A 15,585-nucleotide genomic window follows, 5' to 3' on the forward strand; every position below is an offset into this window, starting at 1 on the left:
TTCTACTTCGTCCAGTGGTTCTAAATGTGAAACGTTGTTGTTTCCAATGCGTTTTCAGACCATTCAGTACGTGTTCTGGATTATTATGTGCACGGTTGAAACGACTGATCGAACCTGATGTTCCGGTTGGCACAGATGTTGTGATTTTTTTTACTTATGATGACCAAACAAACTAAGGGCTGATACTACCTGGAAAGCCACACACTATCAGCAGACCCTTTTTTAACCCAAACAATGAAAGAATATCTGAGGTTCACAGGTTTATTTGCACTACACTTCTATTTCTATCACTAAACACATCATGGAAATTTTGCGAGATCGGTCAACTCTCCATCACGAATTAAAAAATAAAATAAGGAATATATTTTTACTGAACGGAATCCTTCCGTCAGTTCAGCCTTCCGCGCCTCTTGCCTAATCAGCCTTGCCATTGTGCACTTCAGTCGACGCATCGAACCGGACCGATTTTCTAATACCCGTTCTTTCTTTACCCCGCTCGTGGCTTGAGCCACTGATTTTAGATTTCTCCTGCTCGAGTTGTGCGTACAAAGCGGTCATCTCGGCAGTCATATCTTCCCTGCTCTTTTTGAGCTTCTCAATCTCAATCAATAGTTCGGATTTGTCTTTCATCTCACCGGTTTTGAGAATTGAGCACACCTTCTTTAACCTAGATCGAACCAATTCGAGTTCCGATCGCAAAGCAACATTCTCTGCCTTGAGTTTATCCATTTCGCTGACCTGTTGTGGCGGAACGTGTGGTTTCTCGTTCTCATCTGTAGAAGCTTTCTCGACGCTATACTCTCGATTAGAAACCAATGACTTGAACTGCTCCTTTTGAATGATTTGCTTTGTTTCTCGGTCGATTTGTTCAAAAAATGTAAACTTTTTATTATACAGTGTTTCCTCTTCTTTGCGCTGGCGTTCCGTTTCTTTATCGACCGAGTCCTTGTCGACCTTGGTCTGAAACTGTTGCAATGACAAAGGACGAGATTTCTTTGGCTTTGTGGAAAGCTTAGCTTCCTGCTCGGCTTTTGAAAATTTGGTTTTGTTTGCCTCAAAATCCAATTTCGACAGTAGCAAGGCTTGTTCCAAATCTTTTTCGTAGTGAGTATCCACGATTTCGGTATCCTTCTCTTGCCATTTTGACCACTGCTCCTGTTGAATCCCATTGTTGGCAGGTTTTTTCGGCTTTTTCTGAAATAATGCAAATAGTTTTATAAGGACCAAATTATTACCGGATACTTTTACGATTCTCACCGATTTCGGCTTCTTTTGATTAGCGTTCTGGTGGCTACCGGCTTGTTTGTTATTGCCGGCAGCTTTTTGAATGAGGGAAGCGTTTTGTTTTTGCTTTGGTTTCACGCTGTCTTCATCGTCGTCTTCGATTCGTAGACCAGCAAAACGAGATGGAACAATCGTAACCATTGCTTAACCGCTAGGAAACTATTGTTTCAATCGAACTAAACCAAATTTCAATAAAAGTACAAAATTATCACTGAAAACTTGCGACTTTTCAAGGGATGTAAACAAAAATTTGACGTTTATTGGAACAAAAAGCAGCTGGTATAATTTTGATGTCGCAAAAAATTACTTTCAGGTGGCGCCACAGATACATGATTTACAGGGTGCACTGCAGACCAAGGGTCGATTTCTTAACCCTAACTTAAGTTTTAAACCAAGTTTATCAGTATGTTTAAAGCTGGTGTAGACGTTAAGCGAGGGTAAAGAAATAGACACTAACAGACAAAACATACTTAAACAATGGTTCGCCCGCTTTAACGGCTAAATTTTAACTATATTTTTAGTTGGGACTGTGTTTGCGATGATGATGCCATCGACACTATAGGGCTAGACAGAACAAATGTGGTGAATTTTTTAAAATCAACGAAATTTTCGAAATAGCCTATTTAATTAGAAATTCAGAATGCATTTTGCAGTGTGTGTAAGACGTCACAGCACTGCGAAAAACTAGCTATACATCTAACCAAACATCGAACGACGGGGATCAGCGTAAGACGATTGTTGAACAGACTTTTCTACGATGGAGTGCAAATATGATGTAAAAATGGAAATGTAATGATATGCATTTCAATTTGATGCAAATTTATTATACACTCTTAGAGTGTGTATGGGATATCCCATAATGATAGGTAATCCCATAGAAAATGTCAAAGTAAATTTGACATAAGATTTTGACATCTAGTTTCAGCTGGGGCGCGACCCAATTAGCGAACACCCAACTAACGAATTTACGCTGTACACACTTTTACAAAAATTTGAATTACAGGTGAAAAATACACTCATTTTACCGTTTGATACAAAAACATTCAGTTGAAATCGATAATTTATAGTGAAATATCAAAACACGGATTTTTTTGAATTTTTGAGATTACACACAGAAAAAAAATATTGGTAAAAATAAGAGTTTTTCACTCTTAGCAAAAAAACAACCAACGCATACTCTTAGTTTGAAACTAAAACTTTTATTTTAATTACTATTCTTCATTAGCTTAAATAGAAAACTTTTATTTTGATTATTATTGTTGATTAATTTAAAAGTTTTACTTCCAACCTAATAGTAGGCGTTGGTTGTTTTTTGCTAAGAGCGGATCACTCTTACTTTTACCAAGATTTTTTTTCTGTGTGTAGGCTGGTTGTTTTAGACACGGAAAACGTTCACTTACACTGAAAATAATCCACACAATAAAATCATATGAAATTAAACATCACTTTCACGTTAGTTTTCATGCTAAAGAGTAAAACAAATGACTTTCACCAGTCTATCTTCTGACCTCGCACAAAGCAGAAGCAAAAAAATCGCTGCGCCATACATGCTATAGGCACCAGTGAATCAAGCCAGATTTTGTTCTATATCAGTGCACAAACAAATTGTATCGTTGCCCTCGGCTGCAAAGTGAAATGAGTTTGCCAAATGAAACAAAAGTGCCCGTGCTACGGGATAACACGATTTCGATCGACTTTAATAATCTCGTGCCAGACTCACAGTTCAGGAAGTGGAACAATTAGTTACAGTGAAAATGGAGCTTAAGCTCGCTAAAGCTACGTACATTCAACTACATCACGTAAAAACTGTGTTTTGATAACATTTCGATGCTTAGCACAGGCAGAGAACTTCATTGCAAAGCACAACATGCAACACGAGGTCAAATTTAATTATACCAGAATCAAGATCCCCGTGCATATCGAAAACGACATGGTGGACGTGCGTATCCATGATTTGGAACTAGGGAAGATTACATCAAACGAATTATGTCGCAATATGGAGAAGTAGAATCTATTTCGAATGACACCTGGATAATTTTTTTCACAGGCATTTCCGACGGCGTTCGTATTGTGAGGATGCGAGTGACTAAACCAATACCTTCTTACATGACTATCGAATGCAAATCACCGAAGGAAGGCGTGACCTATAAGCAAACAACGCTAATCACATATCCCATACAACCCACTATGGAAACCCATGCGACGAAACAACTAGTCAAAACTCATCTACTACAGCCAACTCTAACAAGCAGCCACCGACACCTTCAGATAAACCAAAAACAACGATCCAAATAACCAATAATGCAGATACAACGACCACGACAACCGTTCCCAAACCAACTACTAGCATCGCCAATAAAGAAGCAAATACCGATGAGGACGGATTTACAACAGCGACCCGTAGGAACAAGAAACAAATAAGAACCTCTGATCGTGAACAACAAGAAAGCAGTACCAGCAGATAACGCGAGAGAAGGCAGACTGAATGACCCCCAAATGGCTTCACCGCCAAGGAAAAAGATCTCAACACGCTGCAGCAAACTGCGTCAACAAGATCTGGCAGACCGACATTCTTAGTATTTTTTTAATTTTTACTTATCGTAAAAAATTAAAAGATCCTCGGTTCAGTTGTGCTAACGCTTTGAGCTGTTTCAAATAAATCCTTAGATTAAAAAAAAATGAATTTCCTTTCAATTTCACATGAAAATCCATTGAACCGCGTTTCATGTAGTATTTTAAATTATATTTAAGCAAATTTCATGTGAATATGACAGATTTTCCCATTGAATGTTGATCGTCATACTACCAACACAGACTAACAGACATAACACTCGAAAATATTGCTTCGCCCACTTTAACGGTCATTTTAAATATATTTGTAGTTGGGACTGTGGCCGCTTTTGAAATTATGGCGCCTCTGATATATGAACAAGCATATGGGAGATAGACCACTAGAAAAAAATTGTTCCCAAACCTGAGGGGTAACCCACCAGCAAATGAGTGCTTGGGACCGTGAATAAAAGGTGGAGCTAGTGTCCTGGGAAAATTGTCGGATCGATATTTTTTTACGGACATTCTCTCATAGTAACGTGGTGTATTCGATTCCGTGTGGAACAGGCGATGGCAAAACGTATGTAGGACAAACGGGGAGAAGGCTGGAAACGAGAGTAGCGGAGCACAAGAACGACGCGAAGAAAAAAGATGCGAGAACTGGTTTAGCCCAACACACATTGCAAGAAGGACACATCGTCGATTTTGACAACACCCGGATACTGGAAAGAATCGAAAACCAGGAGAGCAGACTAACTGCAGAGATGTTTCACATCAAAATTCTCGGCGAGGAAAAAACGGTGAACCTACAAAGAGAATGTGGAACGTTCTGCACTACATACGACGGTCTGGTCACCAAGCTTCGACAGTGTTGGAATAGCGAGGAACGCAGACATTCGAAGAGTGATCGCCCGCCTAGCGGTGGAGAGTGAACGAGAGTGAATGGAGATGCGTGATATAAGTTTATGTGAGTTAATTGTAAATTGTGTTTAATTTGTGAATGCTAGCTTTGTAATTTTTTGTGAACAAATTGATGTTAACGTTAATGCTAAATAAATGTTTGTAGGCGTCCGACGATGGCTCAAGAGCAGTAAGCCGAAACGTTACGTGTGGTAATGGGAAAATTTGGAGTTTTCATTTTCACCGAGAAAAGTCAACAAGTCCATGAAATAAATATGTTGCGGTGACCATAAAAACTTATATTCTCTCATAGTGTCTGTTAGTCTGTGCTACCAAGTCGTAAAGTATAAACTTTTCACAGGACTTTCGCGTGATAGACATGCAGTGTATTTCTAAATGTAAAACAATTCAATTCAATTCCGTTTCCGTTTGAAAACTGTATTTCCCATACTCGATTAGATATTGAAATGGCAACCGTGTGCATTTCATATGTTTGAGGATTCAATAAATTCAATAGATTTCCCCATGATGTTAACGTGTTTAGTCATATTTATTGCAGAATATTAAGTTATCAGTGGATAACCTCGTCTATCAACACCTGCAATCTTTAATCCAGTCATTTTGCCCACGATAGTGTTTTTTATCAAGATTTCAATCTCCGAATGTCATTATAGTAGGGGGACGGACCCTCAGCTGTTTCTCAGCTATGCCAATACTATGAAAGGCGTATATATCATTTTCATAGGTAACATGTAGCTGTGATGTAACACGCGAAATTTGACGTTTATCAGTCATCGCGTTTGTGAACTAGAAGAACATGTTGTTTTGGAGCGCTCTAACGTAACGTTCATCGGTTATGTAGCTTATTTGCGTTAACATTAAATTGATTCAAAAAAAACTATTGTGTTTCTGAAACTGTTGGATAATATCTTTCGTCTGATATTTTGTTTTTGGTACAGCTTTTAACTGTGTTCGCTTAATCGATGAGAGAAGAGTAAAAAATGCGTTGGCCCAATTTGGACCTTTTGTCATGGTTCAATTAGGACTCTCATTTTCGTCAGATAATCACAATTTTTGACAAACTGAAAGGTAGATGGATATTATAGAGCAAATTAGCTATCAATTTAGAACGGAAAACTAAAACTATGAAACAATTGCGGAAAGAAGAAATCGTTGGGTGGATGAATTCCGAAATATTTGTTCAATTCTTGACACACTTCAGCTTCAGAAGATTCGCTAGTGCTAAATAAATTTATCGGAAACGGAGAACGCCATTTTTCATCATTTTCCTTCTAGTTTCCGAAAAACAATACGTAGTCTAAGCACACTTGAACCGTTTTATTTTTTGCAGCAGTATTATTCTTGATGAATAGCTAAAAATGTCAAAAGGCTATATAACAAAACATAAATAACTCATACTCCATTTGCCGTAGCTATACACTTTCTTCAACAAAATTGCGCCCCTGAATTCGGCTTATTAGCGATGGTAAGGTGTAAATACCTCTGTCCCATCTAAAAGGACCAAAGGAGTGAAATTAACCTTAACCTCCCAACGATTTTTAATATTATTATTTCCATTTAAACTGAAACGGTTGGTACAGTTGTCCTCGTTTCTTTCTCCTTTAAGATTCAAAAACATTCGTTAATTAAATTATTCATTAAATGAATAATTAAATTGCCGTCAAATTTTGAAACATCTTCAAACCTAACTCTGCACAGTAATATTTGCGACGTATGAAAATATGCCTCGAATATTAATATTAACAAGAAAAAACACCACAGAATAACTGCAGTGTTTTCCATTTAATTTTCTTAGAAAAGATAAAAGATTCGAATATTGATTGAGTTTATGGAATTAAAAATGTACTTTTCGGTGGGTTTCGACAGATGAAAATAAAAACATCATCATTGCACTCTTGTGCCATCTGTTGGTTTACGTTCAGCGTTAGATCGCGAATAGTTGCTACTATAGTTATTATATTCATAGTTAGACGGAGACACTAAGCGGAGCCAAGTTAACATGTCAAATACCAGAGCCAATCAAGCATGACGCCACATAACATGTTCTCTTTGGATGTATATGGGAAAGGTATTGTGATTATGGTCATAACTATATTGTGTATCGGGAGTGGGCGTAGCGTATTGGTAAATCGATTGCCTTGTGCGCTGCGCACCTGGGTTCTAGTCCCGACCCCGCACATAGGGTTAGAAATTGTTCCTAAGAGATTTTTCTAACCCGAAGAGGCGAATGACGTTAAGGTTAAAACCTCCATAATTGAAATAAAAAAAATATATTGTGTAACACGTGTAGAGAAACGTGTTATTGTGTTAACACGTGTAGAGAAACGAAAAGAACCAATTTTTTCTGTAACAAGAAGAGATATATGCACAAGTATGAAATTATATCATCCGATCTTCGAATAGGGATCTTTAGGGGTGTGCGGGTTAAAGCATTTTCTGATGCAGATTAGTACCGTGAGTTAATATCTCAGTCCTTTTTCAATTTTTTGGCCCAAAACGATTGAAAAAAACATTTTTAGTTTGTTTCCTTTTAAGATAATAACACATCCAAACCCATGAGACTTGCACGACTCCATAGGTTGCCTTATCAGATCTGCCATAGTTTGCAGATTAAACTTGGGATGGCAGGCTGCTAGCGGATTGACAAAGTACCAGATCATGTTGTGTGGGATGCTTTCCCAGTTAACAATGAGGCGAACGAGATATTAGCAGATACGTCATTTAGTAGGACAACTGTCAGTTTGCTGGTTGAATTTAATTTGGTTTTTTTAAATTTAAAAATCATTAAAGAATAATTGAGGTTTAAGAATGATATGAGTGCACTCGTAAGGACACCCGCTACCAATACATATGAAAAACTGGCACAATTTTTCCAAATTAAAGATCCCTATTGTTTTTTTTTATTTGTGCCTGTAAAGTTCTTACTTACGACGACAATGAAATTATTAAGCTAGAGCTTGAACATTTATATGGGATGCCATCGTTTTTTTCCTGAATAAGAGCTGCCAGTTTTCCGGCTTTTGTGTCCGCCTAACCTTAATATCCCGAATAGAAATGTACAGTAACAAAACTATGAATTGCGCTGTGACAGTACACTAATTTTACAATAATTTACAGTGAATTCTAGTGTTATGCTACAATACAAAAACAATAAACTTTGACGTTTCTACTGTAAATTTAATTGTAAAATCGACTTTTACAGTATAAAAAGGGGGTGGTTATGTATCTTAACACTAAAAAATCGATTTTTTTTTCATACATTTCTCGACAAACATAAGATTACGGCCCAAAAGCCAACTGTCAAAATCCACTTTGAATGGAAATTCCGGACAAACTGTTACTAGCCGAACACAGTTCACAACAGTTTATGAAAAAGAAAACTTTTCACTTTCGGTTACTATAAACATCTGTGCTTGGCGCGTAACGGTTTGTCCGGAATTTCCATTCAAAGTGGATTTTGACAGTTGGCTTTTAGGCCGTAATCATATGTTTGTCGAGATTTTTCTCACGTGAACATTAATATTTAATGTGAATTTACTGTAGCGGTTTTTTGTTGAACAATAAAATTGATTGTAACTTGAAATTTTATTGAAAATTTATTGCGAGAACTCTGCGTCAAACAATTGTGAAACAGTAATAACTATAATATTTATTGTTTTATGATTGTTTGTAGGGTAAATACTATTGTAAAATTCTATTCGGGATACTAACTCTAGTCGCTACTGGATGTGATGTAGAGATGTCGCAACGGACCGTAAACACCCAGAAATTTAGATTTTTTCGCATCCACCCTAGTATTATACCACTTGTTTGACAATTCATTGAGCAGAGTGGCCAGCTGATTTTTGTCGCACCTGTCTGCTTTTTTTAGATATCGTCTAAAATCTATTTTGCGAAAGAGTGATCATAATTCTCGACAAACATATGATTACGGCCTAAAGGCCAACTGTCAAAATCCACTTTGAATGGAAATTCCAGACAAACCGTTACTAGCCGAACACAGTTCACAACAGTTTATGAAAGAGAAAACTTTTCTCTTTCGTTTACTACCAACATCTGTGATTGGCGTGTAACGGTTTGTCCGGAATTTCCATTCAAAGTGGATTGTGACAGTTGACTTTTAGGCCGTAATCATATGTTTGTCGAGAATTGTAGGTGGGCTCTATTTCATTTTCGTCAGTGTGTCATTCGTTTTTGCTGTTATGCTGAATTTATTTGTGAATGCTATCATATCTTTATGTTTTTGGAACAAAACTGACTTACAGACAATAATTGAAAATTATTTTCAGTCGGTCTACCGTAAAAAATAAAGAATAGAACCTGGCCACCCTGTTCATTATTACACAGCTGTCAATTTCTGTCAAATCAATTTCGGTAAAAGCAAAGCGTCTCGAACTGTCTATTGCGGTCGTTCGTCGTGGTGTTTTTTCTTCGCGATTTTATCGTTATAATTTGTCCTGATTAGTTTGAAAAGTTTTGCGTACGTGTATAACAACGAACTTGTAGCGAACCATGAACCGTCGTCGAGCCTACGAGGATGACGGTGATTTTTACGGAGGTAAGTTTTTACTTCGGCTTTTTATAACCTCCAACTCGGCTGGGCTCTCGATGGCTCAGAGTGGAACCTTATGCATACTAATTGACCATCCGTCCTTTTAGAACGAGCTCGCAAACGTCGCCGGGTCTCGGAAAACCAGGAGATGGAAGAACGTCTGGAGGCGCTTATTTTGAGAGTAGGTGAAAATAGTACCTCTTCTCTGGAGTCCAATCTGGAAGGTTTGGTCTCGGTACTGGAGTCAGATTTGGGTAATTTTCGCAGTAAAATTCTGCGTATTTTATCTGAATGCCCTATTAAGATGCCGGAAAAGTGTACTATCTACTCGACTATGGTTGGGTTAATGAACGCGAAGAACTACAACTTTGGCGGAGAGTTTGTTGACCATATGGTGAAGACATTTAAGGAGAGTTTGAAGCAATGCAAATGGGATGCAGCTAGATATGCTCTGCGCTTTTTGTCAGATTTGGTCAATTGTCACGTTATTTCTACCAATTCGCTGCTACAATTGTTGGATAACATGGTTGATGCGGCAAATGAAGATGCAGTTCCTCAGGTTCGTCGAGATTGGTACGTGTTTGCGGTGCTTTCAACGCTACCCTGGGTCGGGCGAGAGTTGTACGAGAAGAAAGAATCTGCGCTGGAAAATCTGTTGGTGCGTATTGAAGTGTTTCTAAACAAACGAACCAAGAAGCATCATAATGCGCTACGAGTGTGGTCGGTAGATGCACCCCACCCTCAGGAGGAATATCTGGACTGCCTTTGGGCACAGATTCGCAAGCTTCGTCAGGATAATTGGGCGGAGAAGCATATTCCCAGACCTTATCTGGCATTCGATTCCGTCCTTTGCGAAGCTCTGCAACATAATCTACCGGTGATTCATCCACCACCGCATCAGGATTCTTTCGAGTATCCCATGCCTTGGGTGGTTTATCGTATGTTTGACTATACGGATTGTCCAGCTGGACCGATTTTGCCTGGTGCTCATTCGATCGAACGGTTTTTGATTGAGGAACATTTGCACTCGATTGTTGAAACCCATCATTGGGAACGAAAAGATTGTGCGGCTCACCTGCTGAATTTGGCGTACAAGGACAAAATCCCGCTGGAGTATTGTATCGTTGAAGTAATATTTGCTGAGCTTTTCCATATGCCCACACCACGATATCTGGAAATTTGCTATGGATCGATTCTGATTGAGTTGTGTAAGCTGCAACCATCGAAGATGCCTCAAGTGTTGGCCCAAGCAACGGAAATTCTGTTTATGCGAATCGATTCCATGAACACTAGCTGCTTCGACCGTTTCGCTAACTGGTTTTCGTATCATTTGAGTAACTTCCAGTTCCGTTGGAGCTGGGATGATTGGGACAGCTGTTTGCTGCTGGAGATGGAACACCCAAGACCGAAGTTTATTCAGGAGGTGCTGCTGAAGTGTTTGAGGTTGGTTAGAGGTTGACTAGGAAGAGTCACCGTATACGTATTGACTGTTTTGTTTTAGATTTTCGTACCATGATCGTTTCAAGGAGATGATGCCCGAAACATACTCGAAGTTGATTCCGAAACCACCGTTGCCGAGTTACAAATATACGATGGATGGCGCTGGTGAGTACTTACCGCTTTGCTACTAATTATGGTCTGTAATTGGTTTGATTGGAAACTCAAGTACACGCTACAGTGCTGTTTAAAGCCACCTCGGGAATGTCATCAAAGCTCGATTGAAACCATCACACGTGGAAATCATAAATTATCGTTTTATTTTGACACAAACAAAATAACTAATTTTCTTTCACCGGCTCCTATAGCTTTTCGTTGTTTAAAGCTTCCCACAAGCTGCTCGCTCTTCTCATTCGTTCACAGATGATCGGTTCCTACCGGCGGGTATCTCAGTTCTTTTGCGTTTTTTATCAGTTTTTTTTTCTCACAGTCCTCTGGGTTTTTCTTCACATTTCTCTTCTTAGTTTTATATGCTGTATAAATATTATAAATTACACTTTAAATTAATTTGGTGTCACTTGGCTTAAACTCTACCTAATAACTTTAGACTTGTTCTACTGTCACTCACACACGCACTAAATGTCTACACTAACAGTGGTTTCACTCCTACTTTCGCTTTCACCTTCAACTGGTTCCGTTTCGGCGGTTTCTACGGCAGTGGTGGCGTTTGTCGCTTCCGTCTGTTCGCTGCTGGTTCCACTCTGAGGAATCGTACTCTCGACCGAAGGTTCACTGGTACTGGGAACTGCCGTGGGCATCGGAACCGTAGTCTCCGGCAGTTCCGGTGCTTTATGGTCGATTTCGTTCGTCTGAAGCGTCCGATCGTTCTGTTCCTCCGGTGGTTTCTGTGTTTGGTTAGCGAGTGCCCGGGCATGGTTGATGATCGACATGGTCAGATCTTCCAGGCTGGGTGATTTTGAAGCTCTTCCGGAGAATATTGTGCCGCTGCTGGCATCGCTGGCTTCGAACAGCAAGATGTCGGTGTTGTTCGTTTCGACCGGTTGGATGTCAGCTTTGATCATTTCATAGGCGGGGGTTGGGGCGGTAGCAGCGACCAGATTCGCGATCAGTGGTTCAGCAACTATAACTTCGTTTTCTTCGGTTGAGGTGTCACGTTTGGATTTTTCGTTGCTAGTGTTTTTCAAACTGATGGGAGCTACGGCGCTCTCTGCGGGTTTATGATCTTCCTCCTCCGTTGGCGGTCTATTGTCCAACCGGTTGCTGTCGAAGACCGACGAAGTTATTACAGGACCGGGCTTAACAGTTGTGGAAGTCGTGGTAGTTGTCGTTGTCGTCGTCGTCGTCCGCATCCGATGAGGCTTTACTGGGTGCTGGGACGCGGTTGGCATGCCCGGAGTAGTTGGACGGCGATGAGTGTAACGCGATCGACCACGAGAAGCTCGCAATCGGTTCATCTGGTTTTCGAGACTCGGGCGGGAAGTTGCCTGCATTGAGGTGGAGTTTTGTTGATTGCTAGAGGATATGTCCGAGGTCGGGGAATGTTCCAAGGAGGACGAGAACTGTTCGATGCTTGCAGATGAAGAAGTGGAACTTGATCCGGAATGCTCTACGCTGGTGCTGTTATATTTGTTGCGTGGTCGCTTCGGGATCCATTTGAGGGTCGGTTTTTCGGTGGATGTAACGCTGTTAGCTGCGTTGATGGTTGCTGTGTTGACGGTTGCTCCTCCGTTGATGGTTGACAGGGTGCTTGGGTAGGATTTGTAGATAGTTTTGATAATGAGCCTGGGTCGCATCGTAGTTATCGAGATATCATCGGACTTTTCGTGTTTATTCTTGAAGTATGGTTGGTAGTGAGTGAAGGGTTTCTCGGTGACTACTGAAGCTGGAGTACCAGCGGTACTTGAGGTTATTTGTGGTGTTGGGGTAGTGCTAACGGATGCAGAAGAAGCCGGGGTTGTCAATGAAGTTGGGAATGGAGTCGTGGAACTGCTATATGGTTGAGTGACGTAGTTCTTTGGTCTCTGCACCTTGTGGCTATGCTTCGGAGTTCCGTAGTAGGTGGTATAGTCCTTCTCCGGAGGCGGTAGTTGAACACTCATTTGTGCTTCCGGTCGGTGTGTGGCGTAGTCGGGTGATTCGCTGAATTTCAATGGCTTGTGACTTGTGACGGTGATTTGATGATGATTGGCCTGATTCTTACGCTTGGAGCCTTGCTTTTTCGGGACCTTCTTCACATGGGCCAGTTCTACAACTCTCGATGGAACAAAATCGAAGCTATCGTGATTTAGATAGTGGTAACTCTTTAGAGTTGATGAAATCGGAGTCTCGATCTGAGGAGGCGCAAGCGTTGCAGACGGTTTGTACGAGAAGTGTGATGTGTACTTGGGTGTGTAGCTTGGTCCGACCGTGTGAGGGAATGCTCCCGATGAGGACACCGATGGACTAGGACTGGTAATGGAGATCGGTGTAGTTCCCGTGTTTTTGTGATACAGTGGATCTGGTTCTGAGAACAATTTGCCATTTTCGCCAAGATTTCCTTTATCGTCGAGGAAATTACTAACGAACCCTTGGTGAACCGAGGATGTGTGACCGATCGAGGGAGTGAACGAGCTGTCGCCGGCTGTGGCGAATGGGAGGACGGTGGTGGTTTTTGGTGTGACTGCATTTTCTATCCCAAATGATTGAAATTTGGGTGAAGCAGAATCGATCGGTGTGCTTCCAGCGGTGTCTGGGTCGACTTTGTAGTAATGTGGAGGAGTGGTGCTGCTGCTGCTGCTCGAGACAGGGTTGAAGGCCGATGGCGTGAATTTCTCTCGCTTACCAGCGGGTGACGATTGGACTGTTGGCAGGGATGAATAGCGATAATGTGAAGCCGTTGGGCTTACGTACGGGCTGGTCGAAGGTTGCGGAGTGTATTTGAATGGGTATCCGGTGTTGGTGCTGCTGTATTTCAGCGTGGTTGGGATGCTGTTGGGTGTGTGATGCGGGAAGTGGGTCGTCTGATTCGGGAATTTAGGAACAAGGAAAGCCGGATGATGTTGTGGTGCGAGGAAATGGTTGACCGGGGAATAGATGTAGCTTGGAGCTTGCTGCATAATTCGAATGGGAACAGCATGGAGTCCGTCTTGTTGGGGAGCATAAACCTGTCCTTGGGGTGGGAGTAATTGAAGATGCACTGGTATGGCAATTGGAGCTTGAGAAACCTGAATCATGTGATTAGGAGAGATCGGGATGTGGTTCAGCATGACTCCACTCTGTGGGTTGTAAACGGGGATTGATTGGACAAGGTTAGGTGGAAGCGGTTGCATTGGGGGTATGTTGTTCTGCTGTTGGTTTAGTGGCTGATTCGGTCCGGTAGATTGCTGTTGTTGTTGTAGTGGTTGCTGTTGTTGCTGTAGCTGCTGCTGTAGATGATGATGGTGATGGATATGTGTTGGCTGGACTGTCAGCATCGGTGGTGGATATCTAAAGTTTGGCATCAACTGTGGTAGTGGAGAAGGAGGCTTTGTTGAGACATTATTCTCCGTATTTGAGTTTGCTTCCACCGCGTCAGTTGCACCGCGGAAGTCTACTAGTCTGGTGAGATCTTGTTGGACGTTGCTCGGAGCTGGGATATGAAGATCCTTGATCAAAGGAGGCATCGGTGGTGCAGTCGGTGCTAGTGGAGCGATTGACGGCCGCTGGAAATGCATATGATGGTAAAATTTAGGCGACGTTTGTGCTGTGTAGATTTCTGGGAATTTGATCCTATTAAAGGCAGATCCAAATCGGTAAGCTTTCGGTGCGTAGTGACTGGCTTTTGGTGTACTATCACCTCCGGAGAACAGTGATTGAAGCAAATATTCGCCAAGAGTAATCGTCGCCTGCGTTGGCCGATATAATCTATTCCCACCGAAAGCCGGATGATATGGCATGGCAGAATCAAACACAGCTCGATCCATAAATTGATCGTTCTTCTTCATCATCGGAATCGCATTGGGTGATAGCATGCCGAAGTACCGTGGATAATCCTCATCCCGCACAACAAAACTTCTATTCACGATCGCACTTTCATCGAACAGAGAATCCTTGATTGGGGCAACAGTAAATTTCAGCTCGTACCGATGGCCACGCAGCTCGTCCCGATGTCGGATCCGTTCCACCTTCCAAAAGGCACTCAAATTCCGTCCACTTTCCTGCCGATATCCGGGATCGTCCTGAACAAAATAGTACCTATCATCGCTCTCCTTTTCCAACCGTCCGTGGGCCAGCTCCACAATATCACCGAAGCGAGGAACACTCAGGTCCACCATTCCGATGTACGGCGCCGCATAAATGGCCCTCTGCTGCCGCATAATGTACAGCGGCTGGTTGGTGGTCATGCTGCCATCGCCTGACTGGGCACTGCGAGGGGAGAAAAGAAACGAAAGAAGAAAAAAGAAAGAAATTCGTTTGGCATTGGTGCTTGGGTACGTGTTTAGGGGTGTGTCAGGAACAGAATCGAATGTTTCAATTCATTGATTTTAATAGAGCGATGTTCTGGGTATAGTATTATGCAATCTGCTTTGTGTAAACAAACACGAAAAAGTTATATCATTTCTATTAGTTCCACAACCATTGTTCGACTACGAAAGGCATACATGGGACGAAGGAAAAATGGCAACTAGTAATTTTCATTTGCATACGAATTGCAGCGGGCCGCTAGGGAAGCCACGATTCGAATATCTTTGTTCCGTTACTTTCACGAAAACCACTTGTACTTTTTGAATCATTTTTTTTCGTCAAAGTGATTTCATTGGTATTGAAACCGTCTCGAGATGGACGACTTTTTTCGAGGACTG

The 15,585-nt window shown here is 41.4% G+C and overlaps 3 protein-coding genes across 3 annotated transcripts in view; 1 reads left to right on the plus strand and 2 right to left on the minus strand.

Moving 5' to 3' along the window:
* Positions 1-247: 247 nt before the first annotated feature.
* On the minus strand, positions 248-1,531 carry LOC131685737 (G kinase-anchoring protein 1-like). Its single transcript, XM_058969648.1, has 2 exons — positions 1,258-1,531; positions 248-1,194 (listed from the first exon to the last, which is right to left on the minus strand). Exons 1-2 carry the CDS (start codon positions 1,423-1,425, stop codon positions 415-417), a joined length of 948 nt encoding a protein of 315 aa, XP_058825631.1. The 5' UTR covers positions 1,426-1,531; the 3' UTR covers positions 248-414.
* Positions 1,532-9,114: 7,583 nt separating this feature from the next.
* LOC131685735 (nuclear cap-binding protein subunit 1) overlaps positions 9,115-15,585 on the plus strand; it is an 88,429-nt gene continuing 81,958 nt past the window's right edge. Inside the window, exons 1-3 of the mRNA XM_058969645.1 lie at positions 9,115-9,313; positions 9,415-10,750; positions 10,809-10,912. Coding sequence (XP_058825628.1) covers positions 9,268-9,313; positions 9,415-10,750; positions 10,809-10,912 — 1,486 coding nt within the window. The 5' untranslated portion in view covers positions 9,115-9,267. The remainder of the gene's footprint in view (positions 9,314-9,414; positions 10,751-10,808; positions 10,913-15,585) is intronic.
* LOC131685734 (mucin-2-like) overlaps positions 11,098-15,585 on the minus strand; it is a 41,876-nt gene continuing 37,388 nt past the window's right edge. The window contains exon 3 of the mRNA XM_058969644.1: positions 11,098-15,148. Within this exon, the coding sequence (XP_058825627.1) occupies positions 11,380-15,148 (3,769 nt within the window). The 3' untranslated portion in view covers positions 11,098-11,379. The remainder of the gene's footprint in view (positions 15,149-15,585) is intronic.

This window comes from Topomyia yanbarensis, chromosome 2 (assembly GCF_030247195.1).
Source record: "Topomyia yanbarensis strain Yona2022 chromosome 2, ASM3024719v1, whole genome shotgun sequence".
In the NCBI taxonomy this organism is placed as follows: domain Eukaryota; kingdom Metazoa; phylum Arthropoda; class Insecta; order Diptera; family Culicidae; genus Topomyia; species Topomyia yanbarensis.